The 26,402-nt window shown below is 41.8% G+C and overlaps 2 protein-coding genes across 2 annotated transcripts in view; one reads left to right on the top strand and one right to left on the bottom strand.

Annotated features, from left to right (window-relative positions):
- The window catches only part of TRPC5OS (TRPC5 opposite strand), a 55,882-nt gene extending 33,517 nt beyond the window's left edge, over positions 1-22,365 (bottom strand). Inside the window, exons 1-2 of the mRNA XM_032331230.1 lie at positions 22,290-22,365; positions 20,258-20,334 (exon numbers count right to left, since the gene is read on the bottom strand). The gene's annotated coding sequence lies outside the window, so the exon portion shown is untranslated. The remainder of the gene's footprint in view (positions 1-20,257; positions 20,335-22,289) is intronic.
- TRPC5 (transient receptor potential cation channel subfamily C member 5) overlaps positions 1-26,402 on the top strand; it is a 255,505-nt gene that overhangs the window by 191,328 nt on the left and 37,775 nt on the right. Inside the window, exons 4-6 of the mRNA XM_032331227.1 lie at positions 9,809-10,145; positions 11,541-11,680; positions 16,565-16,887. Coding sequence (XP_032187118.1) covers positions 9,809-10,145; positions 11,541-11,680; positions 16,565-16,887 — 800 coding nt within the window. The remainder of the gene's footprint in view (positions 1-9,808; positions 10,146-11,540; positions 11,681-16,564; positions 16,888-26,402) is intronic.

Below are 26,402 nucleotides of genomic sequence, written 5' to 3'. Positions count from 1 at the left end.
TTTACAGTATAAGGCCCCCAGCTTGAAGTCAGATGCTGTTTTAGAAAACACACAAAGGTAACTCAGTGCCAACTACTTCAGGGAACAACAGGCCTGAGCTGCTTAACAAAGCTCTGAATGTTAAACATAGGTCAAGGTGATCTTTCTTCTAGTCTCATCTACTGCACTTTATACATACCCAACAGTCTAAAATCATGTGCAAATCACCAGTGAGGTGACTCAATGTGGGACTGACTTGTTGTATACTGACCTTTCTCTTGCTAACAGATTCCATGGCACAGAAGAGAGTGGATTGTGGGAGTTAGGAAAGATTTTTCTCCTCTGACCCCACTGCCTGTCCCTAGAGGAACCATTGAAAGCTCACTGCTACTGGCTTTTTTTCTCTGCCTCACACCCCTGGTTTCCTTTTCAAGAGCCCACCCTTCACCCCCAGATCCTCTGCTCCAACCAAGGGATTTTGCCCCATTTTCCACTGTCTCATCAGAGACAGGTTCTTGGTCACTAACCAGGGAAGTGTATCCCGGGCTCACTACTCTCAAATGAGCACTCACTATAGGCCTTGACACACAGTGAGCATTCAAATGTTCATTGTTGCAGTTATCATTAGTATTTAAGCTCTCTGGGCATCAGTTTTTCGCATCTATAAAATAGGTATATATCCTGGGTTGGTTCATACATATAAAGTGCTTTTAAAAGTATCCAAAACACAGGAAATTGTATGGATATTTAATCTATGACTATTATGACTAGTACTAAAGAAATACCTTGTGGGTACAGAGAATATGAGGTGAAAGAGAAGTGGGGGGGGCCTTTGGGGGAGAAAGTTCCATGTGGAACTTTGGAATTTGGAATTTGAAATGCCCACTAGATAGTGAATATTCAGCACTGAAGTTTAGCAGGAAAGCAGAGAAGAGAACTTTCTCACTTTAACAAGTACAGTAAATGTCTGCAAAGCCCTATGGGCTATGAAATGTCATACAACTTACAAAATTGTCCCTCCTCCTCAGAAGCTTACTGGGGTAAGAAAGCCAAGTCACAGGCTCTACATAAAAGTAAGTATAACACAGGTCAGGCTCTAAGGGGTACCTTAAGGAAGAAGCAAAGTGGTCCAGGCTTGAGGAGGAGGCATCACCTCTGGCCTGGGCAATCAGGGAAGGCTCCGAGAAGGAAGTGAGATTCTCTGACTTAAGGATTCTCTGTAGCCTTTCCTTCTGACTCTAGTGCCTGCTGATTCATCCCTTCTCTGAATGCCCTGAGTTCCTAAGTTGCTGTGCCTCATAACTATTTAGTCAATTTTCCCTAATGCTAAGTGGAACCAGTTTGAATGTATTTTATTCTGATCTTTCTTCTTATGAGGTGGTGCTAACAGAAGAATCAAAGGGGTGTGGGTTTGTTGTTGTTGTTGTTGTTGTTTTTAATCACATCCTTACTTAGCAAAATCTCCTGATTTGGAAGGGAGTAGCCTTTACCAGTCTGTGGCCACTACCCAGCTGAGAACCTGACATTCTTTGCCTGCCTGCACAGGTATCTGAACACAAACATGGCTGTCCTATTACTCGTTTCACGTGAGTTTGACTGGTCTGTCAGTGAGATCCTACAGGCCAGAATAACTGTGGGTCTCTCTTGTTGTGACCCACTCTCCATGAATCCCACAGAACTGGACACAGAGCAGGTGTACGGAAATACTTGTTGAAATGCCGGAATTGAAGCACATTGATCTTGCTTTCCCTTAGCCATGAGAAAGTCAAATTCTGTTCTGTTTTGGGTTCGGCATGTGAATCAAGCCCTAAAGGCACGTGATTATTTAGACAGCTATAGGAACAAGAGTTCACATATGATGTACCAGTGGGGAGTTCGGGAGGTAATTCTCCTCACTGAATGAATGAAGTCAGAGCTCTTCCCAGGTGAAATAGAAACAGTTTTGCTAGTGGTTTAGGGGAGATTCTGGCGCTTTCCAGTAGAACCTGACATTATTTCTATCAAGAATTACTCTTTCAGAGGTGCCTGGGTGGCTCAGTCATTAATCGATTGCCTTCGGCTCAGGTCATCATCCCAGTGTCCTGGGACTGAGCCCCGAATCAGGCTCCCTACTCAGCAGGAAGCCTGCTTCTCCCTCTCCCACTCTTCATGCTTGTGTTCCCTCTCTCATTGTGTCTTTCTGTCAAATAAATAAATAAAGTCTTTAAAAAAATAGAATTATTCTATCGAGGGGCAAAGAGCTATTGAGCCCCTCCACTTACAATGCAGCTTTATAGCAAAGAAAAAAAGCCACGGCTTTTTCAAAAGTCCGATACAGTAAGGAAAAAATTCATTTTCAGCTATTGCCCAAGAGCATTGGAGAAATGAAGAATCGTAGATTTTTAAAAACAGAAAGAACTGCATGGATGGCCCTAGTAGGTTTGTGAAGAAAAGATCTGGACAGTTGTCAAGGGAGGTCCTATACAGCTAAATCAAGAAACTAAGATCTTCAGCATCTCCTCCTCCTAACCCTTCTCCTGTGTCCTTTAGCTCTGCATCTTCCCTCCTGCCTTTCCTAGCTGCCACTCAGGAGTCCAGACCTGGCCTTCTGACCATTGCTCTTCAGCTTTGGTGGTGTGCAGACTCCTTATCTAGCTAGGTAACTGGCTAATATGATACACTCACTTCAATCTCTTATTTAGTTAATAGCATTATATGTTACCACATCCTAAAAACATGGATATAATTTCTTTTTTAAAAAAAAAATTTATTTGAGAAAGAGAGAGAGAGGATTAGCAGGAAGAGGAACACAGGGAGAAGGAGAAACAGACTGCCTGCTCAGCAGAGAGCCTGATGTAGGGCTTGGTCCCTGGACCCCCAAATCATGACCCGAGCTGAAGGTAGATGCATAACTGGCTGAACCACCTAGGTGCCCTATAAAAACATGAATATAATTTCAACACCTTGATCCAAAGCAATAAATGACAGGAGCATTTCAATCACTGTGGCCAGGCCAGTAGGGACAATAATGGGAAATTCAGCTTTCTGCCAGCCTCAGCTCACACCATCCATGACTGCCCAAGTGCAGTGTTGAAGGGCTTGTTCGATAGCATCAGCCAAAACAGGGCTCCAGTCCTGGCCCCACCACATACCACAAATGTGACCGTGGGCTCAGTTCCATCATCTGTGAAGGGAGTTTAATGCTAATACCTGCCTTTAAGATTGTTGTTAGGTGATGTATGCGAACATCTGATACAGGGACACCTGGGTGGCTCAGTTTGTTAGATGTCTGGGATCAAATCCCGCATCAGGCTCCTTGCTCAGCAGAGAGCCTACTTCCTCTTCTCCTTCTGCCTGCTGCTCCCCTGCTTGTTCGTTCATTCTCATTCTCTCTCTCTCTCTCTCTCTCTCTCTGACAAATAAGCAAATAAAATCTCAAAAAAAAAGAAAAAATCTGTTACAATGTTTGGTACACTGTAAGAGCTCAATGTATGGGAGTTAATTTATGTTAAGAGTAGTTCCCCATTTCAACTTCCAGGAGGCTTGTCTTCACTACCACACATCACCCCCTATATACACTAAGGAAAGAAAGCTTTGGAAAGAGCATTCCACCAAGGTTCATCCATCATATACCTAGTTACTCAATCACTCATTTAACAAATATTTATTCAGTTCTTACCTTGTGCCAGGCATTTAGCAAAATACTGGGAATATAATGGAAACTAAGACATGCTCTTAGTTTATGACATGCTCTTAGTTTATTAGTTTAGGCAGCCCTTTGGCTTTTATTTTTTTTTAAGCCTCCTGAAGAGGAAATTGGGAAAGGGCTCTATCCTTTGCACTAAGCCACAATCCAACAATCCCAATACAATATCACTTCCCATGAAAAGTAAAATAGTCACAAAGGGAAAACACTTCCAGAATGGTGGAGTAGGGACTTCTGAAAATCCACTCCTTCAAAAACGCAACAAGTCATAGGAAAAATATTCCAAATAAACATTTTCACAATTCTGAAAATTAACCAAAGATTTGCAACAACCAGAGGAACATGTATTCAAGAAAAACAGCTGAATCTTGGTAAGAGTAGCAAGTTTTGTGATATTTTAACTTGCCTATTCCTCTCCCCCTTTACCCAGCCCCATAGTAGTCTTGAAAACCAACAGCCTTGGAACCACAGCAACTGTGAAAACCAACAGCTTGGCAGCTTCTCCACTGGAAAGGAGAAGACTGGGTTTGGAGCTCCCCCAAAAGACCCATCCCAAAAGAAAACCGTCATTATATGACCTGTCTGGCAACTCCCTAGGAAAGCTCTATTTACAGAGCTTGTGCTTATGTGATCTTATTCAAGACCAACAGCCCTTTCCCCTAAGGGCATTTGTTGAAAAATTCAGCAGCAACTGTTTCATATCACAGCTGCCTGAAACAGTGGATAGCAGTTGAGGCAAACAATAGGCTTATCAAAAAAATAATCTGGATCCAGAAATATATAAAAAGGATTGTAGATGAGGACCAGGTGGAATTCATCCCAGTAGTGTAGGAGTGATTCACATAACAAAATCAATGTATTACATTATATTCATAGAAGGAAGGGAGAAAAACATACATAACCTTTCAATTGACATAAGAGAAGTACTTGACATAATCCAACACCTTTTCATGATAAAAAAAAAACACTCAGAAAATAGATAAGAACTTCCTTAACGTGATGAAAGCCATCCATGAAAAAGCCATAGCTAATATCACACTTAATGAAGACAAGTCATAGGAAAAATATTCCAAATAAACATTTTCACAATTCTGAAAATTAACCAAAGATTTGCAACAACCAGAGGAACATGTATTCAAGAAAAACAGCTGAATCTTGGTAAGAGTAGCAAGTTTTGTGATATTTTAACTTGCCTATTCCTCTCCCCCTTTACCCAGCCCCATAGTAGTCTTGAAAACCAACAGCCTTGGAACCACAGCAACTGTGAAAGCCTTTTCCCTAAAATCAGGAACAGGACAAGGATAGACTTATTGATAAATGGAATAGAATTAAGAGTCCAAAGTAAACCCTTACGTGCATCATTAGTTGATTTTCAACAAGGATCCAAAAACAATTTAATGGGGAAATAACAGCTTTTTCAAAAAATAATGCTGGGACAAGTGGATATCCACATGCAAATGAATGAATCTGGACCCCTTTCTCACACAATATGCAAAAGATAATTCAAAATGGATCAAAGACCTAAATATAAGAGCTAAAGCTATAAAATCCAGAGAAGAAAACCTAGGTACAAATCTTTGTGACCTTGGATAAGGTGATGGTTTCTTAGATATGACAGCAACAGCACAAGCAACAGAATTAAACACAAATTGGACCCCACCAAAATTAAAAACTACAGCTCTAGTCTCTACAGTTTGGCTCTTAGTGCAATGAAGCATACAATGAATACACACTCTGCTGTTTTTCCTGCAATCTCTCCTTCTGAAGCATTCTTAAAATCGAGTAGAGATTGATTAAATAACCCATCAAATTTGAACTTCATTATGCAAACAGGAATCAGGATTGTGCTTTCAAGGTTCACAGATGTTTTGGGCTTCGATATTACACGGTATCTTAACAAAAACTTCCTTTATAATATTCTAATTGCAGTTTGTTCTGCCAGAATCCACACCACCCTACACTATGCTTATCAGATGTAAAAACAGAAACTAAAAACCTGTCCAAACTGTAAAATCACCATCTTCAGCCGAATCAAAAATCAGAACAGAGGCAGTGAAGACAGAGGCTGGATGGTAATATCCTATGTTAAAAGAAGCTTCGCCTCTGTACTTTATGCCTAAAGGAAAGTAAGTTCTTTTTTTTTAAATATTGTATTTATTTATTTGACAGACAGAGATCACAAGTAGGCAGAGAGGCAGGCTCCCTTCTGGGCAGAGAGCCCGATGTGGGGCTCAATCCCAGGACCCTGGGATCATGACCTGAGCCAAAGGCAGAAGCTTTAACCCACTGAGCCACCCAGGTGCCAAGGAAAGTGATTTCTGGGGTCAGAGTTCTTGGAGATACATGACAGGAAGTCCCAGGTGGTCATAAAGACCAATGCTGACATGGTCCAAATATTTGGTCCTAGCAGCAGTAGGGAGCAACATCATAGTACAGGGATTGGCAAACTACAACTAAAGTGTTAATAGGCACGGGGCACCTGGGTGGCTCAGTTAGTTGAGCATCTGACTCTTGATTTCAGCTCAGGGCATGATCTCAGTGTCATGAGATCAAGCCCTGCATTAGGCTCCACACTCAGCAGGAAGTCTGCTTGAGATATTCATGCACACGCGCTCTCTCTCTCTCTCTCTCTCTGCCCCTCCCCTGCCTCTCTCCCAAATAAACAAATAAATAAATCTTAAAAAATTGAAAAATAAAAATAAAGTGTTACTGGCGCACATACAGCCACACCTATTCATTTACACATTTACATATTGTTTATTGCTGAATTTCTACCAAAAGAGTTGAGTAGTTACTACAGGAACTATATGGACTTCAAAGCCCCACTTATTAACTATCTAGCCTTTTGCAGAAAAAGTTTGTCAACCTTTGCTGCAGACATCAGTACATCAGTCCTGATATCTCCATTCAGCATTGCACATCTCCGTAAACCTGTTCCAGCTTCAATGTTCCCACTCTCAGCTGATGACATTAATAGCTACCAATTCTCCCAAGAGAAGTCCCTCTCCCCTTTACACTCGATCCCCATCTACTCCTTCACTCCCCATCCCTCACCACATCCTGCCACTTCCTTCCTCCTCCTCACAGCATTTTGCATCTGAGCATGGCTTTCCATTTCCACTGCCATAACCTTAGTCCAAGTCACAATCATCATATGCCAGATTCCTAACCAGTCTTCCTACCTCGAGTTTTGTCCACTTTATGCCTCCCATTCATCTCTCACCTGATCCCCAGAAGGATCTTTCTAAAGTCTAAGTCTGATCCTATCATATGCATAATCGTATCAGCAGCTAAGACTGAATGAGCCCTAACTATGTGCTAGGCATAATTCTGAGTGTTTTGTATGTAGTAAGTGGTTGTTTTCTTTTTTCAAGAGTTATTTATTTTTTTAAAAGATTTTATCACCTTATTTGAAAGAGAGAAAGTGACACACAGAGCATGAGTGGAGGGGAAGGGACAGGAGAGGGAGAAGCAGACTCCCCACTGAGCAGGGAGCCTGATGCAGGGCTCAATCCCAGGACCCTGGGATCATGACCTGAGTTTAAGACATAAGATTAACCAACTGAGCCACCCAGGCAAACCTATTTATTTATTTGAGAGAGACAGAGAGAGCATGCATGCATGGGGGGAGGGGGAGAGGGAATCTCAAGCATACTCCCCACCCAAACACAGAGTCCATCCAGTACAGGGCTCAGTCCCACAACCATGAGATCAGGACCCAAGCCAAAAATCAAGAGTTGGATGCTCAACTGACTAAGCCAAGCAGGGGCCTGATAAGTGATATTCTTCTTTTTTTTAAACAATGAAACAACACACTCTGATAAGTAATCTTAAGTCTCACACCAACCCTAGCTGGTAGATCCTGTTTTTATCTCCATTCTTCAGATGAAAACACTGAAGAACAAAGAGAACCGATGCAATCTAGCTCCAGATTCTACAGTGGAGGGTCATAACTACTCTATTATTCTAAACACATACAAATACACACACTCACACTTGCACATACTCACACACGTAAAAAACATATTGCTTATGGCTCCCTATCTCTCTTAAAAAGAGCCATACTATTTACAGTAGCCAAAGGTTATCATTTTCACCTTCTGTAACCCTTCTCTACTTCTCCAACCACATCTCCTGCCATTCACAGCTTTGCCGTTCCAGCTGTAACCACCCCAGATGGCTCTAGTTCCTCATACAGGTCATGCCTTTAGACATGTCATCTCCACTACTTTTGCTCTTCACTCCCTACTACTTTTCCCTCCCTACACTTAACCAGCTTCTACATATTATGTAATGCTCCACTCAGGTATCACCTCCACCAGGGAGCCTTGGCTAAGCAGTCCAGATTTGCGCTCCTTTGTGCTCCCATTATGTTTTGTTCATATCCACTTTAATTTTAAGCCCTTACTATACTGTTTTAAAACTGCTTATTTATATATCTGTCTCCCTCACTAGACTGTGCACTCCCAGTGCCCTTCCCACAGCATCTAAACATCTTGCTTTACCCTTCTACTTTTCTGTACTTTTTTAAGAACTTTTTCATCCCAGCCTCTAGCATAGGTTATAATGCCAAAAAGAGTCATAAGAGACTATAGGATTGTGTCTTTCTGTGTGATACAGGACATGTTGGGGATCATAAGCATCTTTGAACAAGATGAGATCACATAATAAAAAAAACTTAGAGGTTATTTTTGGTAGTTTCGTAATAGTAAAGTGCTTTAGGGTAGTCTAGACTTCCAAATATATAATGGCTCAAACATACTAAAATACTCTCAGGCATGTAACAAGTCAAGGCAGATATAGGCAAGGTAGTTCTCCTCTATATGGTCACTGACAGACATGAGCTGACAGAAACTCATAGGTTATGCTGGTTACCATATCCTAGTCAATGAGAAGCAGAAGAAAACATGGTGGAACACACATAAGACCTCTATAAGCCAGGCCTGGAAGTACCCCATCATTTCTCAGCAATCCCGTTATTAAGAACTTAATCATGTGGCCACATCTCACTGCAAGGGAGACTGGAAGGTGTAGTCCGGCTGTGTGCTTAAGGAAGAGCAGAATGGTTGTAGTGGGAAGCCAGTGACCTTCACAAATATGCCAACAGTAAAGTTGGGCTAGTCTACCTTGGGTGTTCGGTAATTGATGCAAGAATTTGATTTCCTTTGCCCTAGTAAGCTATATAGTACAGCTCTGTTTAAACTTTCCCATGGGAAGCTGGGAAATATGGGCAGTATTTAAAATCACGGCTGACGGCTGAACTCCCTATTGAGTTGCTTACCAGGAAGTGGCAGTTTGATGATGACTTGCAATGCTGATGATTCCTTAACTATTAATCACTGACACTTTGGAGATTGCCATTAAGTAAAATCCCAGCTGGGTTAGTACACAGTGCTTCAATTTGGGCCCCCAAATACTGTTCCCTCTTCTGCATGTCTAGACTTGAGAGAGTGTTAATAGATGGCAAAGCAGCAAGCTGATTCACTGCTAGCCAACCAGAAGGTGCTCGAAACCAAAGTGGGAAAGAGATAAAATCAAGCAGGGAACTCATTTCCATTCTAAACCATAGCCACAGACATGAGCTTATTCTCTGCCAGTTTGTGTTTTCCCAAACATAGTGCATGTTTGTTGATGACATCACGTAAGCTCAGGGAATGAGTAAAAGTGAACCAATTTGAAACAAAATGTCCCCATGATTCTCTGCTAAGAGACATGGATATTCCCAGAAAAACTATGTAAAACAGCTGCCCAGGCTCTACTCCCAAGGGATGCTCATTTAGTCAATCTTTGGTGTGAGCTGGGAAACTGAATCTTTTAATGTTCACGGGATGATTCTGATGGAAAGCCAAAGCTTGGGAACCATTTCTCTAAGATGATGGGAAGAAGAATAGGGAAGCATGACAAAGCACAAACCCAACAGAGTGATTTTGCCTAATATGTGAAACAAATAACCCTATGGAAAATCCAGTCTCATAGCTTGACATGTAGAGACATCTCTGGGGTTAGATCCATTCATGGAAACCTGGAAAATAAGCTTCTTCTGGGGATTAGCCATGCAGCTTCCTGTAAACTAGGAGAGGTATTATGAATGTATACTTCCACCTGGACATCCAAGATGCCTAACTTGTTCTCTTTCTTTCCCAGTTTGTTGCTCAGCCTAATTGCCAACAGTTACTTGCCACCCTGTGGTATGACGGCTTCCCTGGATGGCGACGGAAACACTGGGTAGTCAAGCTGCTTACCTGCATGACCATTGGGTTCCTGTTTCCCATGCTGTCTATAGCTTACCTCATCTCCCCCAGAAGCAACCTTGGGCTGTTCATCAAGAAACCCTTTATCAAGTTTATCTGCCACACAGCATCATATCTGACCTTCCTCTTCATGCTTCTCCTGGCTTCTCAGCACATCGTTAGGACAGACCTTCATGTTCAGGGGCCTCCCCCAACTGTCGTGGAATGGATGATATTGCCTTGGGTTCTCGGTGAGTCAAAGAAACCAGGAGCTATGGCTAGATTGCCTGCTGCTCCTGTTTAAAGATAGTAAGTACTGGAACAGGCAAATGGACCAGCCCTGAATTAGGACATCTTTTCTTTGTGCCATAGGGAAGCCTTTTGTTGGGAGTCTCAGAAATGTAGTTCCTTCTTCCCCAGACCCCAGTCTCTTAGTATTACCTGGCCCACAGTGAGACTGACAGTGAACCCCGGGCTTAATTCTGCTAACCTAACATCTTCAAGGACAGGAAATTATCTGTCAGTTGGTGTGGAATAATAACCAAGTATCAGTCAGAATGGGTTTCAGCTAAGCTAGGCAGAGCAAGTGTTAATCAGTCTATTCAATGCCCTTCCTATAACTCAAGAGCACTTGAACCTGTTGCTTTCTTGAGGCTACCCCACAGAATCCCAGTGCTTATTCAGGGTCCACATCCTATATGGGTAATGATTCCACAATCGGGAGGGGAACCTGAGAAATTCACACAATTCATGGTAAAAGTAACTTTACCAGTAATCTCCAAGCATGGCTAGATTGCACTGGACCCTCCAATGCATTACTATCCTCCAAATCCTTGCTACTCAAACTGTAATTCCCAAATCAACAATGTCAGCATCACCACTTGGGAACTTGTTAGACATACAGAATCTCAAGTCCCACCCTGTACATAGGGAATCAGAATCTGAATTTCAACATCATCCCCAGGTGATTGACATGCACTTTAAAGTCTGAGAAGCACTGCCTTAGACCACAGCCACTCCATTTACTGGTTTCTCAATTCCAAAATTCAAGAAACATCTACATCATCAGGCAGAATTCCAGAACCCCCCCCCCACACACACACACACAATCAGAGGAGAAAGGAGAAAAGAGTATTCTAAATTATTTTGGGCCCCATTGCCTAGTGTCAGCCTCAACATCCGGTAATTCAGTTGGCAGTTAGCTAGTTCATCTCAAAACTTACTAAGTTTTCCCTCCAGCACATGGTGGAAACTAAGGACTACAGGATAATATTGACCTCACTAGTTTATTAACATAATTAGTGTATTTCCTACTTCAAAATGGGAATAGGTTGGAATCAAGCACCCAAAATTGCAGCAGCATTCCAGTAACTATAATAGCAACGCTAAGAGTGAGTAGCATCCAGAAAAATGTAACATATGAGCATCTTCAGGTAAAGCCTATCAAGTTTGGTGAGTCCACAACTGAGAAGTGATGCAGGAAAGAAAAAGAGGCACATTATTATTATCATCTCTGGGGGCTTCACTCCAGTGATCTCAATTCATTCATTGTTTTTGCCTGTCTTTATTCAGGGGAATCCTACTCTGATGACTATGATGACTATTTTGACCCTGTCTAGAAATAAACTCTTGCCTCCATTTTTTAGGTTTCATTTGGGGGGAGATTAAGGAAATGTGGGATGGTGGATTTACTGAATATATCCATGACTGGTGGAACCTGATGGATTTTGCAATGAACTCACTCTACCTGGCAACTATTTCATTGAAGATTGTGGCCTATGTCAAGGTAAATTGGAATGTTTGCCATTTTTCTTATGCAATGATTTGTGTTACATTAAGCTTTATCATGGGGGGGAAAGTGCCTTTGACAGTCCACTCCATGCAGGAAAGTACCATATAAATAGACATTCTTTCAATAGTTTGTACGTAGTTTCCACTTAAGAATAGAGCAATTTGCAAATGAATCTTTAGCTTCTTAAACTCTGACAGTAGAAGGATCTTCAGCCACATACCCACCCACTTAGTTAGTGTTTGAATCCTTTCTACAGTATCCTTGCCAAGATGATCCACCGATGTTTCCATAGGTCAGGAATTCACACACTGAATTCACAATCTCCGAAAACCTCCATCAACACTTGCCACTTCATTAAAAAGTGCTATTTTGTGTTTTTCTAATATTATTTTCCCTGTGACACATCCATTAATAATCTTTCTTCCCTGTGGGGTCAAACAGAACAAAGCTGTTCCTTTTTCTGAATAGTGCTTGCAGTGTGAAGCCATCTCTCCCTAACTTGCTGATTTGACTCTTCTCAAAGCTAAGTATTCACACTTCCCTCAAGTGTTCCTCATATGACAGGTAAGGGAAACCTAGAAACTTCACTGCAGGAGACAGAGATCTTTAATCATCTCTCCCTCCCTTATTATTTCCAGCTCCAGGATGATCATTCAAGCTGTTATAAATCCAGCTTTTCGAGTATCACTCAGCCTATGCCTCTCTACCAATTCAGATATTGAATACGTGCACATGCACACACACACACACACACACACAGGTTTTCTTAATGCTTTTCCCACATAATGTACAACCTAAATTATCCTGAAAAATAACTCATGTCCAACATCTCATATTGGTTAGTCCCAGGCTCTAGGTTCAGATTTGGTGCTCATTAGATGATAGAATAGCTGGCTCCTTCTACCCTGAGTTGAACTCCTCCAGCATGAGGAAAAGCTGACAATTCAGTCTCCAAGATTGTCTAGTCAGTCATGCTTTTTGGCACTAACTCCCACATTAAGGAGTTTTAGAATGGGAATATGGCTGTCCCCCAAATCTCCAACAACTTATTTTTATATCCTTAATATGCATATTGTATAAATTTGAGGACCTTGGGAGCTAGTTATGTGGAACATGAATATTGAATGCAGTCATGAAACATTTTTGAAAAAAGCCAAAGAGTATGCCTTATACTTGTGGTGATCATTTAACACATACTTACAACTTTCTTACAAGAAAAAGCTGGTGAGGAAAATGTCTGAATCTCTCTGGTTAATGTGCCTGGATGAAATCCATGTGATTTTGGCACTCTGCTGACTAAGTAACACTGTTTGCCTTGGGAAAAAACAAAACTCTTCCTTTGGAAGTGGTAGTTATTTACAGGAAGGACAACAGATTATCAATCTAGAAACTGGTGGGTTTTGCTTAAACAGGGGAATTTAGAAAAAATGATCAAGAAAAGGATTTACTCTTGGGATATAAACATGTGTCTATAGATTCCCAACATTGGCTAATTTTATAACCTATTCAATTTCACTGGCAGGGATTTCAAGGAGCTAGAAATTCCCCCATCACATAGTGGAAAGATAAATCAACTATACTAAGCTGAATAAATGCCTCGCAACTGATAAATACTTAACCCAAAGAAAACAATTGCCACAAAATTGGAGTTCTTCTCAAAAAAAAAAAAAAGGAGGAGAATTTATGAAGCAAGGCATGCCACATGCAGATTTGGATTTGCAATGAGAAACTGCAAATGGTCAGTCTGGTCTACTCATCCATAGAGGCATACTAGTCTGAGATGAACTTCTCCAAGTAGGCTGAGACAACCTCTATGAGGTAAAGCCACAAAAGCTGGTACCCATGCCCCTTGAACCATTTCTGGTCACTGTTGTACTAAGGTGGTACAGAAATACCATGGGATAAGCTGTTCTTAGAGAAGATCCTTTATTAGAGCAAAAACAATAGTCAACGAGATCTCATATATATATATATATATATATATATATATTCCACTGCAAGTGGTCTGCAACAACAGAAACCAAAAGGCAAGGCACATACCAAAGTACTCAAAAGGAACAAATACACATAACATCAGCCCTCAGTGGCCCCCAGATAATCCTACAAATGGAGAATAATTATCCTTGTGTCGTCTAGGATAGTACCACCTAGATTTATCCCAAGACCACCTTATCTGAACTTTGATACCCATTGAGTTATGGCCCTTTCTTCATCCAGTACGTGGCTGAAGACACAATCTCCCACTCCGTCTTTATTATTATTAAGGCCTTACCTTAGGCTGGCCCTCTTCATATTTGGCTTCTGAAATGATAGACTCCAATTTATACCCCTTTGAAAGACATGGATGCCAATTTTCAATCTGGATTCTATCTCAAAGAATATAAGAAAAATTACTTGCCTCCTAGTATCACTAAGTAAAGAATCAGGAAACCTGAATGTAATCCTTGTTCTGATACAATCTAGATTACCATAGGTCATCCTTCTACCTCCTTGAGCCTAAGATTCTGCCTCTGCAAAATAAGCAGATTGGACTAGATCAGTGGCTGTCAGCCTTTTAACTGTTTCCATGAAACCATATCTTGAAGTTAAAACTTATTCAAAACTTCAATATATGAGAGAGCTCAAAGATTGAATTTGGATTGAGGAATCAATCTTCCAAGCCTTTTCTTTGGCTCCCAGAGCGGCTACAAAATGCTTCTACTAAACCCTCAGGCTTCAAGGAACACAATTTGCAAACCACTTGTGTTAGATCAGGGGCCATCAAACTATGGTCTGCAAACCAAATTTGGTCGGCTGCCATATCCATATGTTCACTTATTCCCTATTATTTCTACAACGAGGAGTTGAGTAGCTGTAAAAGGGACCATATAACCCACTAACCAAAAATTTCTGCTATCTGACCCTTGACAGAAAAAGTTTCGCTGACCTTGACGCTAAAAGATCTCCAAGTTTATTCCTTGCTTTCATATTCTATAATATCTTCCTCCAAAGGTAAAGATGTAAAACACAGATTTGCCGTAAGAATCCTTTTTCATACTTCTGAATGTTCTACAAATCCAGATTCACTGTCCCCCGGGCACCAGACTTCCCTGTGCTTACAGCTGTGATTATAGAGGGAGGAAAATCCTGAATTAAGAGCTGTGCAGGTTCCAGTTGATAATTTCTAGTTCTAAAATATAGGACTGTTTCATTATTAATATCTCCATGTCTCAGAGCTCAGAACTTCTAAAGACCCATCTAACATATATGCTGTGATATCAACTATCATTTGAGTGAATATTTAATAGAGATAATACTAGACCAAGTGTGTTGAGATCACAACTTTAGGCCTGGCTCTGCCACCAGCTTGCTGTGTGATGAGAAGCAAGTCACTCTGCTACCTGGATTTCAGTTCTCCCACTTGTAAAATAGGCCTGAAGATACCCACCCCTCACAGCGATGCAGCCAATGTGGGGTATTTTTGGTGCTGTTATTTTGGGAAGGAAAAATGCAGGGATATAAGATTTGGCCAAGAGTATATAAAACAGATTATCTACCTAAAGTTCATCTGAAACGGAAGCACAAGGGTGGCAAGGTTTCTCTCAACTCCTCTAACAGAGAAGAATATTGGATACACACAAATGATTTTAACAACACCAGTTTTGTCAGTTGTTGGAACTGAACCACAGTTTAGAAATGCTAACAATATAATTTGGCCCCCAATGCAACATTTTCTCAGAAAAGTTGTTTACATTTAGTCCTGAGAAATTGTGATATTTAGATGAGAGCTCAAGGCAATATGCTTTGGATTGAATTCCAGGCAAAATCTACTTCTGTCTTGGGGAAGGTAATAAGCAAGTTCTTATATTTCTATAACATCTCTCCTTATGGAGTACACACTCTCTCACATATGGACACATAATCACAAACCTGTGCAGTGGACAGGAGTAGATACTATCCTCATTTTACGGTGAAATGGAGAGATACAGGCAGTTTTAAGTTAACAGAGCCCAAATCGGTTATAAGGCCTCACAGTGAAGCTATCTTTCTATAAAGCTGCTCCTAATGTTCCAGGAGCTGGAAGTCCAGAATGGGGCTGAAAAATGAGTAGCCAACCCCAGAAACACTGGCTTTTCCTCTCCTTCAACCTCCTGGCTCTTCATTTGTACTAGAAGGACATGTGGACTTGTAGGGCTGTCAAAGGAACTATAAAATACATGCCTACACCACCATGTGGAGCAGTACTAAATTCACTACCTGGAAGGCTTACATGCTATTTGTAATTGAATGAAATACATTACAGACTGCTAAACTCCAACAGAAAACTGAGTAATGGCCCTCTAAGGTTGCTCTAGCAGCCCCAAACTGTGAGTCAGCAAGGAGGGCAGGATGAACACTGCACACCGAGGAGGCATGAACCTATCCCTCATCCTTCAGTAACTACAAGTTGTCTGTGGTACTCAGAAGGAAATGGGGGCCTGGGGAGGTAAATCTGATTTGAAATCTCATTAGGAAGCAGAGTAATTTGTCCCCACTACCTTGGGCATACCGATGGCTCTGTTCCAGTGACTCTCCCCAACAATCTGGTAAACTCAGAGTTAGAAAATGTCTGTGGATAAACCACAGGTGGTTGCTCCAGATGATTGCTTCAAAATTCATTTTTCTCTGTGTATATGCAGGGAATATATTTGGGTGAGAGAGGGAGGGAAAGAGTTATTAACGTCCTATATTGATTGGATGGGGAAGGGAGACAAACAGTGCCATGCACACGGCCTGTTGTATAAATGAATGCTTGATGCTTACTTTAGTGGCTCTGTTTGGGTACTAGACAGGAGAAAAGAAGAAAAAATTTTATAAATGCTCACTGTACCTCTCCCCTTGTGTACTTGTTTCTTGCAGTATAATGGTTCTCGTCCAAGGGAAGAATGGGAAATGTGGCACCCGACCCTGATTGCAGAAGCGCTCTTTGCAATATCCAACATTTTAAGTTCGTTGCGTCTCATATCCCTGTTCACAGCCAACTCCCACTTAGGACCTCTGCAGATCTCTTTGGGGCGCATGCTGCTCGATATCCTCAAATTCCTCTTTATCTACTGCCTAGTACTGCTGGCTTTTGCCAATGGATTGAACCAGCTTTACTTTTATTATGAGACCAGAGCGATCGATGAGCCAAACAACTGCAAGGGAATCCGATGTGAGAAACAGAATAATGCCTTCTCCACGTAAGACCCTCCCCCCTCCCTGGCCTTTTTCTGCTTTCTCTTTCTTTGCTCTATTTTCAGTCCATAGCTTTATCACTGTTTCTTGACAGTCCACACAAAGCGTACTTATGGATCAACCCAAAGGATTTCTCGCTTTAGAAACCTTCTCGCTATAGAAGACTAAGAGAGGAAGCAGTTAGGTGAGAGAAGAAAGAGACACATACATGGGCTCCCAGGAACTCCTCTAAAGAGCTAGTTCTAAATAATTTTGGTAGGAATCTTTGAAAAGGGGGTAAATAATTCCTCACTCCTAAAAGCATCACTAACCAAGGAAATGAAAGAGCAAGGCTATTCCTCTGAACGAGTGATTACCAAAGCTAAATTACGTATTCTGAAACAAGAACAAAGAAAAAGGAGGGATGCAAGACTATCTTAATGTAGACTGGGATATTGTGATGTATGATAAGAAATGTGTATTTGGCCTTCCTGTTTCTGGCACAGAGCTCCTAAAAGCCTTGGAATTTCCTAAGGGCCAAGACTGACAAAGGTGTCTTTTGTTGTGTTAAGAAGGTGACTTTAGGACAACAACATAAGGATGGAGGCTAGTTGCCAGGAGAATCAACCTTAAGTGACTAAAGGGTTATTCAGTGAAGCCTCCACAAAAACCTTAAAGGACAGGTTTTGGAGAGCTTACAGATTGGTGAGCACATGGGGATTTGGGGACAATAGGGTGTCTGGAGAAGGCATGGAAGCTCACAGATTTGGGTCAGTCTGAGTTTGGACCACTAGACTCAAAGTCACCCCTCAAGGTAAAAATTGTAGAGGACAACAGAAGGTCCCTCTAAGACCTCTGGTCACCAAGAAGGTGGTCAGTGTGAGGGACAGCAAAATTAAGAAACTACTGAAACCAGAGAATTCAGTATGAAGGAATTGTTTTCATTTTGTGGATATCATCAGCTTCCTGAAGACCCATTAGTAAAACAGATTATGAGAGTAACCAATTTAGGAGCTGTGCCTTTAATTTTGAATACTGTAGAGTGGAAGGGCATGTTTGGGTTGATACAGGACCCATAGCTCATGACTAAACAATCACAGATGACTATATGTGATCCAGATACAAAGGAGGCTATTCCCAAGGGAATGACCAGCCCAGTTAACTGGATAAAAGCCCCTGTAGGGCGTGTTTACCCTGAGAGGGGGGACTTCTCAATTCCCCCTATCAATGCCAAGTGGAATACCCCAGATGAAGCCGCTGACATGCTTCCTATACAAGACACATGGAAATGACTTCAAGATGACTGAGAAATCTGCCTGCTGAATACGCCCCCATTACTCAGGTCGTAGTAAATGCTGTGGTTAAGGAGCCTCTTTCACACAGGCACCCCATATAACCATACGGCTGCAAAACCAAAAAACACTCTGGGAAACCTTTGCAATTTGATGTCTCAGCTTTCTCTCATGGGTCTTAATAAAAACATTAGGTTAATTAACAGTAGAATAGGAAAAGGCCACAAAGTGGAAGCTTTTAAACAGTTATTAAGGAATAAGGTGAATAAAGCAAATATTGAAAGGAGCAAAACAAAGAGGAAACAGAGAAGAGACCCAGGACTCATCCCACAGGATGGAAATCTTTAGGTGGTTATTAAGAACTGAGATGAATAAAACAGACTTTGACAGGGTTAAAGTAAAGACTTTAACACAACACTCCCAAAGGTTTGGATGGCCAAAGGGACTCCATACTGGTCCCCCAACATTAAAGGGCCCAAAACAAGTCTACTTTATTTATCCCAGTTTGGAGAACTTTAAAAAGCCAGCAGGCAAAAATTACAATGAGAAACCTAACCAGCAATCATTTGGGGCAGTGTTTGGACAAAATAAGTTAAAGACTGACAAAAAGGCCAGGGTTCCTTGGCTCAAACTCTAGCTGGGAACCCAAAGTCTTCTGTACAACAGTAAGTAAAATGGTTAGAGGGTGGAAAAGAGAAGTTTCTGGACTCATTCATACAGAACTCCTCTTAACTGTAATACCAAAACCCCTTGGTGATGCCCTGACTCAGGCTGTAGTTAGATTGAGAAAATATAAAAATGTAAGGATAGGGACACCTGGCTGGCTCAATATATAAAGCATGTGACTCTTGATCTCAAGATCATGAGTTCAAGCCCCATGCTGGGTATAGAGCTTACTTAAAAAGAAGTAAAGGGACACCTGGGTGGCTCAGTTGGTTAAGCAGCTGCCTTCGGCTCAGGTCATGATCCCAGTGTCCTGGGATCGAGTCCCACATCGGGCTCCTTGCTCAGCAGGGAGCCTGCTTCTCCCTCTGCCTCTGTCTGCCATTCTGTCTGCCTGTGCTTGCTCTTTCCCTGTCTCTCTCTCTGAGAAATAAATAAAATCTTAAAAAAAAATTTAAAAAAAAGAAGTAAAAAATTAAAAACGTAAGCATCAGGGCACCTGAGTGGCTCAGTTGGTTAAGCGACTACCTTCAGCTCAGGTCATGATCCTGGAGTCCCGGGATCAAGTCCCACAACGAGCTCCCTGCTCAGCGGGGAGTCTGCTTCTCCCTCTGACTTTTCCCCTCTTGTGTACACTCACTCTCACTCTCTCTCTCTCTCTCACTCTCTCTCATTCTCTCCCTCTTAAATAAATAAATAAAATCTTATTTAAAAAATGTAAGTGTCAATAGGATCATAAAAGTTAGAATGTTTGAACAGGCTTTATGTAAAAACCCTGTGTCTCCTTTACCTAAATGTTTTTATGGGAATGGATATTATGTCTGGCTGAGGAAAACCTCCCCTATCTAGTATTACAAAACCAACGCCTGTCAGTGAAATCCTAATAGAGACTGGAGGTAAGACCATAGGAGTTGATGGAATTAAGGTAAAAGTTTATAGGAGAACTGGTATGTTTGAACAGGCCTTATGCAAAGTGGTTGCATCCCTTTTGCCTGATTGCACTGTGGGGATGGACATTACATCCTACTGGGGAGCATTTCTATTCCAAAACAGAACACATGCAAATCCACCCTTCAAGCAATATTGATGGGGAATGCTTCATAAGAACCAGTATGACTGCCTGAGTCCACACAGTGTGGAATAGAAGATGGAATGCTGGGAGGGACAAATTCTCTGGGCCATAGGCCAAAGCAGAGCATAGACAGGGCTTAGAATAAAAGCTCATGAGCACCTCCCAGTGACATCTATATGTCCTTTCATAGGAGTAAGCTAGAGATGGGACAGGCTGAAGGCAAGATTTGAATCAGTTCACCTTATGGGATTAGTTTAGCTCCCCTAGCATGGATCAGAAATGTCTCCCTTTTCCCATTTGAGACACAAGGAGGCAGCTCATGAAGCTGTCCATGAGTCCACTGCTGCCAGACACATGGAGTTTGTGTACCTTTTCTTTGTAAACTCAACGTCTCCTTCCTTAGGACCTTCAAGCCTCCAAGATGGCTGTTATTTTCCGACAAATCACTGTTAGGGGAAACAAACAAGAAGAAAATAAGCACACGATAGGAAATTTGTTAGATTTCAAGAGACATCCTGGGCTTACGCTAGACTCAGTGTCCTGTAACATGTCCATCTCAACCCCCCCAGTTCTGGAAAGTGCCACTCAACACTGGTATTTACAGTAATGACCCCAAGCTCATGAGAGGGTTTTAGTCATTAAACTAAACTACATTTTTTCCCCTTAATCCTATAAACTAAGGCAGTTCAGTGCCACACAATTCAGATGTCCTAGAAATGTGTTCAGTAACAAAGACCAGAGGAAAAAATGAGTTTCTGCTCACCCCCAAGTTGCACCAAAAAAAAGGGGAAAAAACAATGCTATGTAGCCTACACCTATTATTTGTTTCTAGCAGCATTTCCTAAAATGGGTTATAAATAACCACAGTTCATGGGGATGTTAAGACACATAAATATGATCCACTGACTTTTGGAAATGCTAGGACAAATTTTAAAGGATTTCTTAACTGCGGGTCTTCTTAGGTACTTCATTGTGAATCCACGATGTAAGAAAAGATTACCCCAAATGCATTGGCCAGGATGATGTACCAATGAACAGAGTTTGAAAAATGCTGACTCATTCCACTGTGCATTTTCAGTCCCCACCCCCTCCACTAGGCCACACCCCCTGCCTCTTTTCCCAGAACTCAAGGGAAAATCTTGCATGGGGAAACGGCACTCATGTGAAAGGAAAAAAAAAGAAGTCAAATGAGTTGATGAGAAGAGAGTGGGATTTTTGGTTAAGCCAGCCAGGAATGTATAACGGCAACCGGTCACCCTGCTAGTGCCTCTTGGCTAGGCCCTGCTTCCTCTCCTGTATTACTCTAGAGGCAGAACTCCTATCAACCTGTTTTCAATATGAAGAGCAATGCTGTGGTAGTTTGAGCACCAAGAGGCTGCATTTGTTCACATCAAAGTGTGCAATAGAACTGAACACCTGAAAGTGAGGTGCCTTCCAGGAGGCCAGGTCCCCTGTGAAATTGCTCTTCCATGTAAACTCTGTTGAAGAAGTTTATTAAATGCCTTCTTGTGAATTTGTATAGCCATTATTAATACCCCTGTTGCCGACTTACATTCTGCTCCCATCACTTGCCCAGCAGGGACAATAAACAAGAATGTGGACCTGGCACACTCAAAATTATACCTTGGGGCATCAGGTATAAAGAAGCGTTGTCATGCTGGAGCCAAATCAGCAGTAATACCACCTCAACTTTTCTTCTAGGTGTTGATTTTTTTCCTCCATGGAAGTCTGGCTCAGCTTAACATTTTCCTTTAAACACCTCAACTCCGGCATTTATAATACCTGCTAAAATATACACTATTTCGTCAGAGCATCAGGAAAACTCATCTTTTAAGACAAAGAGAAAGCAAGCTCATTTATATATCTGACATAAGCTGTGCCATCGGCTTATTGTCATCCGTTTCCTTCCGATTCTCCAGAGACGCCTTTGCTATTCTTTGGCTTTAAAAAAAAAAAAAAAAGAATAGAAAAAAGAAAAAAAAGAGATATTTTTCCCAGGCACACAATTCAGGAGGACCTCACCATCCTTACTGACAACCGCATGACCATACTATCGGCAGTTTTAAGTCTAGTACTCCATCCTGGGGACACCTCGCCTTCATCTACTATTGAGAGAAGTAACCGGGAAAGCATCAGCATTCTGAGGGCATAGAACCTGCGATAGAAAAACTGTGGAAGTGGCAAGAAGCTAACTTGCCTATCTTACGTCTCTTTCTGAGGTTCCAGCCCTCAATTCCAGATACCTCCCGAACGCACATGGCTGTGCCCCGGCGTTTCAAGCACAAAATGTCGACAGCTAAATTCCGTTATCTCCGTATCCCCACCCCAAATCTATTTCCCCTTCAATTCATCTTATTAAATGCCACCAGCCAGAATCCTAGAAGTCATTTATGACTCTTACCCTCTTCCGTCCGCAACTCGTCCAGTCTCTCACCAAGTCGTGCAGCTGAACTCGGTAAATCTCTCCTGAATTTAGCCTTTACGCATATGCGCGCTCATGAGTGCACGTGGGTGCGCGCGCGTGCACGTGTGCGTGCGTGGGTGCGCACACGTACACACATGCGCACATATCCCTACCCCCATCTTTTACCCCCCACCCCCCCACCCACCAACCGGTCTCCCTGCTTCCAGTAGTCTTTCTCCTCCAAACAATTTCCCACCTGCCTCACAGAAGTTTCTTCCTAAACACCAGTCTTATCCTTTTACCACCCATCTTCATGCCTGCCAGGTATTGAAATCTTCCCCAGTGTAAAATCCACTTCTTTACCATAACACACAGGACCTTGATAATCTGGACCCCACCTTTCCAGCTTCTCACTCCTCTTCCCCATAGGTAACACCTTGTTCTTCCCAACTACAGGAAAGCATCTTGGCCTATGGGCCTTTGCACATCCCACACCATTCCCTCTGCCTGGCTGGAATGCCCATCCCCACCTGGCCAGCCTGGAAAACTCTAACCCATCTTTCAAGCCTCTGCTGAAAAATAACCTGCTCTTCTAAGTCTCTTCTTACCCATTCTAACCCCACTCTCAGTTACAGTCTCCTTCTGTGTTTGTTTCCTATGGCATTCTAAGCACATCTCTGTGACAATATAACTTGTATGTTAGTCGTTGTTCACTCTTTCACCCACCAGACTGAGATTACCCCACTTTAGAAGCCTGGTACCTACCACAGAGGCCTAAGACATAATGATGTTCGATATGCCCATCCTATCTTCAATCTAGATTTACGTCTGCACTGTCCCTACTCATATGGCTGAAGTATCTGGCCATACTGAAGATCTGAGAATCAAATATTAACACATGCAAAGCACTTAGCACAGTATCACTCTGCTGACCCACTTTTAGCTTGCTGTCAGAGAAAATCCTTGGCATTTCTCCTACATCCGTCATCCTGAATTTGGGCACTTGGCCCAAGAACAAAGCTTTACATTGATCCCTATTAAATTTCCTCTTGTTAGTTCCAGCCCATTGCTCCATGATTTTGAAACCTTTCTGAATCTTGGTCTTGTCATCCCATCTATTAGTTATCACTCCCAGTCTTGTATCATCTGAAGATCTTAGAAGCTTGCCATCTATTCTTATCAAAAGCATTGATAAAAATGTCAAGACAGGCTTGATATTCACTGGGTGGAATATTGGGCAGCTATTAAAATGATACACATGCAGATTCTATATATACACAAAAAGTAACATACCCTAAATGTGTAACTCTTAAAAACACAAAAATTGTACACACTATGGTTGCAGCTATGTATAACTAGATATCCAAATGAATGACAATCTATAAAGACAATAAAGAAATGTAAAGGTTGACAATAATCATGAAAGCATCTAATATTTACTGAATGTTATGTCTAGACACTAGTACAAATGAGCTTTACATGAATTAACTCATTTAATCCTCATAACCATGCTATAAGGTAGGCATTATTATTATTACCCATTTTACAGATAGAGAAATTAGGGTACAAAGCAGTTACACAGGTTGTCTCCAGTCACACAGATTGTAAGTGGCAGAGTCAGGATTTCAATCCAGGCATACAAGCTGCAGTCTGTTCTTTTATCCAGGGATGCAGGTGTAAGACTTGTTTGGTGAAGTTACACAAAATTTGTGGAAACTTGAAATAAACACGAATACATACAAAGCCATCGCAGGTCGTAGCAGTGACAGAGCAGTTCACTTGGGACCTCCTTGTAGACCAACTCCATTCAGTTGTGGCTATTCCTACTTAATCAGTAGAGATTTCTCTACCCAGCATTCAGCCCATATTGTCCCATCTTATTGCATGGATACAAACTCAGTCCCCATCAAGGGTTCTTTATGTTTCTGGCCAGGTTTTAAATATTGTTGTTGATTGTCTTCTGCTTTTCCCCCTATTTTAAGTTCATAGCCTTCCTGCTACTCTTATCACAGGAGGGTGCCAATTATTTGTACTTTCCTTAATACTTCTCCCATGGGTACTTCTCCCATCATCTTTAACAGATTCAACAAACATGTATTCAGCAACTGCTATGTGCCAGCCAATGAGGGTGTCCTTATCCTCAAGAAGTTTATAGTCTAATAAAGAATATGAGTAAACAATTAGAATAGCTGCCATTTATTAACATGGAATGAAGTATTTGTTTCAGCAAAACAGTTGCCATTTTTAAAGCCTATGCCAAACACTGTGCCTAGTGCATCATATATGGTATCTTATGTAATGGGGAAAAGTGGTTAAGCATGTGGGCTCCAGGACCAAAAGAGCCTGGTGCAAATCCTACCTATGCCACTTCCTACCAGTGTGCCCACTCTTCGCTTTAGTTTCTCATCTTAAAAAAAAAAAATAGTAGCTATTTCATAGGGTTATTCCAAGAATCAAACATTACAAGACAAGCAAAGCACTTAGCATAGTGGCTGACACATAATAAGGGCACAGTAAATGTTAGTAATTAGTATTTATCCTTCTGATAAACTATGGTGTGGTGTGCGTAAACAATAAATCTTGGAACACTGAGAAAATAAAATTAAATTTTAAAAAACCATTTTAGAGATGAGGAAACTTGAAGTTTGAAGGTATTTAAGTTTTCCAATCAAATAGTTGATAAGGGCAGGAGTCTAAAAGTTTGCTCTTAGCCACTCTCCTATACTGTCACTGTGATATATGCCTTTGTGGAATCAGGCTAAGGTACTGTGGGAGAACAAAAGAGGGACATCTAACCCAGCCTCATAAGGAAGGAGGCAGGGCAGGACAAATAAGAGGTGGGCAAAGAAGGAGACAGGATGAAAGTGGAAGCTAGAAGTTGGGAGGATGGCAGGGGCATTCCATGCAGAGTTAGAAGCTTAGGAAATGCATGATAGAATAAGAAATTGCAAGCCTGGGGGACTGCAGAATGGGCATGTGAAATCCAGGATGACATGACTGCTCGATCCCTGGACCCTGGAGTTATGACCTGAGTTGAAGGCATACACTAAACCACCTGAGACACCCAGGCACCCCTTACTGAATGTTTCTATGCTCGAGGTCATTCAGCTTCCAGAGACCCTGGTTTTTCAAACTACCTTTCCAATTTTCTGCAATTCCTTTCTGTTTTTCTGAAACACACCCACCCTGGCTTCTGCTCTCCAGCTACCAGCTAGCTGCTTGTGCCATTGCTGACCTCCCACCTGTCCTGACTTCAGGTGGCCCCTGGCACATCCTGGTTGTGCCATCTTAGTAGAACCAGACTCCTGAGCCCCTTATCTTTCCCATTTTTAATCCGCTGCCTGGCTCTGTAATGCACTGCATTTGCTGGCCCTGACTTTTAGTCTCTCCTAGAAATTCGGATCCTGTGCTAAGTCTGACTTGCCATATTCTGGTTCTTGTGCCAACCGGCCCCCTGAACTCCAGTCTCTCATCTTACTTTTGATTCCTCAAATGCTTCACAAGCCAGCACTTATCTTCATCAGATAAAAAACAAATTTCTTCCTTCTAGGCTAGCCAGGTGATGCTGGAAAAATCATGGAAGTTACCTATGATAATAAAGAGAAAAGCCATGCAACTGGTTGAAAAGGGCCATGTGCATGTTGCCCAGACAGCCCTGAAAGAGACTCCATGAGAGTCAGGCCAGTGCAGACAGAGCACAGCCTTCATCAAAATGACTAACCCCATGGTGCTGCCTACTGGCTGGGCAGTTGTCAATGGGACTGGAGTCTTCTAGACTTTAATCCACTGAGAACAGTAATAGTAATAGCTAATAAGTATTCATTCATTTATTCAACAAGTATGATTCAGTGCCTATCATGTGCCAAGTACAGAGTAGCTGTATGTCTCTGCCCTCCTAGAGTTTACATTCTAGTGAGGATGGACAGAAAATAAACATGTAAATGAAAAATTACTTCTTATAATTTTAGGGAGTTTTAAATGTTACAAAGAAAGTTAAATGAGACGGGATGCCTGGGTGACTCAGTCGGTTAAAGCATCTTTCTGCCTTCAACTCAGGTCATCATCCCAGGGTCCTGGGATTGAGTCCTGCGTCAGGCTCCCTGCTCAGTG

Source organism: Mustela erminea, chromosome X (genome assembly GCF_009829155.1).
Source record: "Mustela erminea isolate mMusErm1 chromosome X, mMusErm1.Pri, whole genome shotgun sequence".
NCBI classification, from domain to species: domain Eukaryota; kingdom Metazoa; phylum Chordata; class Mammalia; order Carnivora; family Mustelidae; genus Mustela; species Mustela erminea.
The sequence above is the reverse complement of the archived record's forward strand: the minus strand, read 5'-3'. Positions and strand labels throughout refer to the sequence as shown.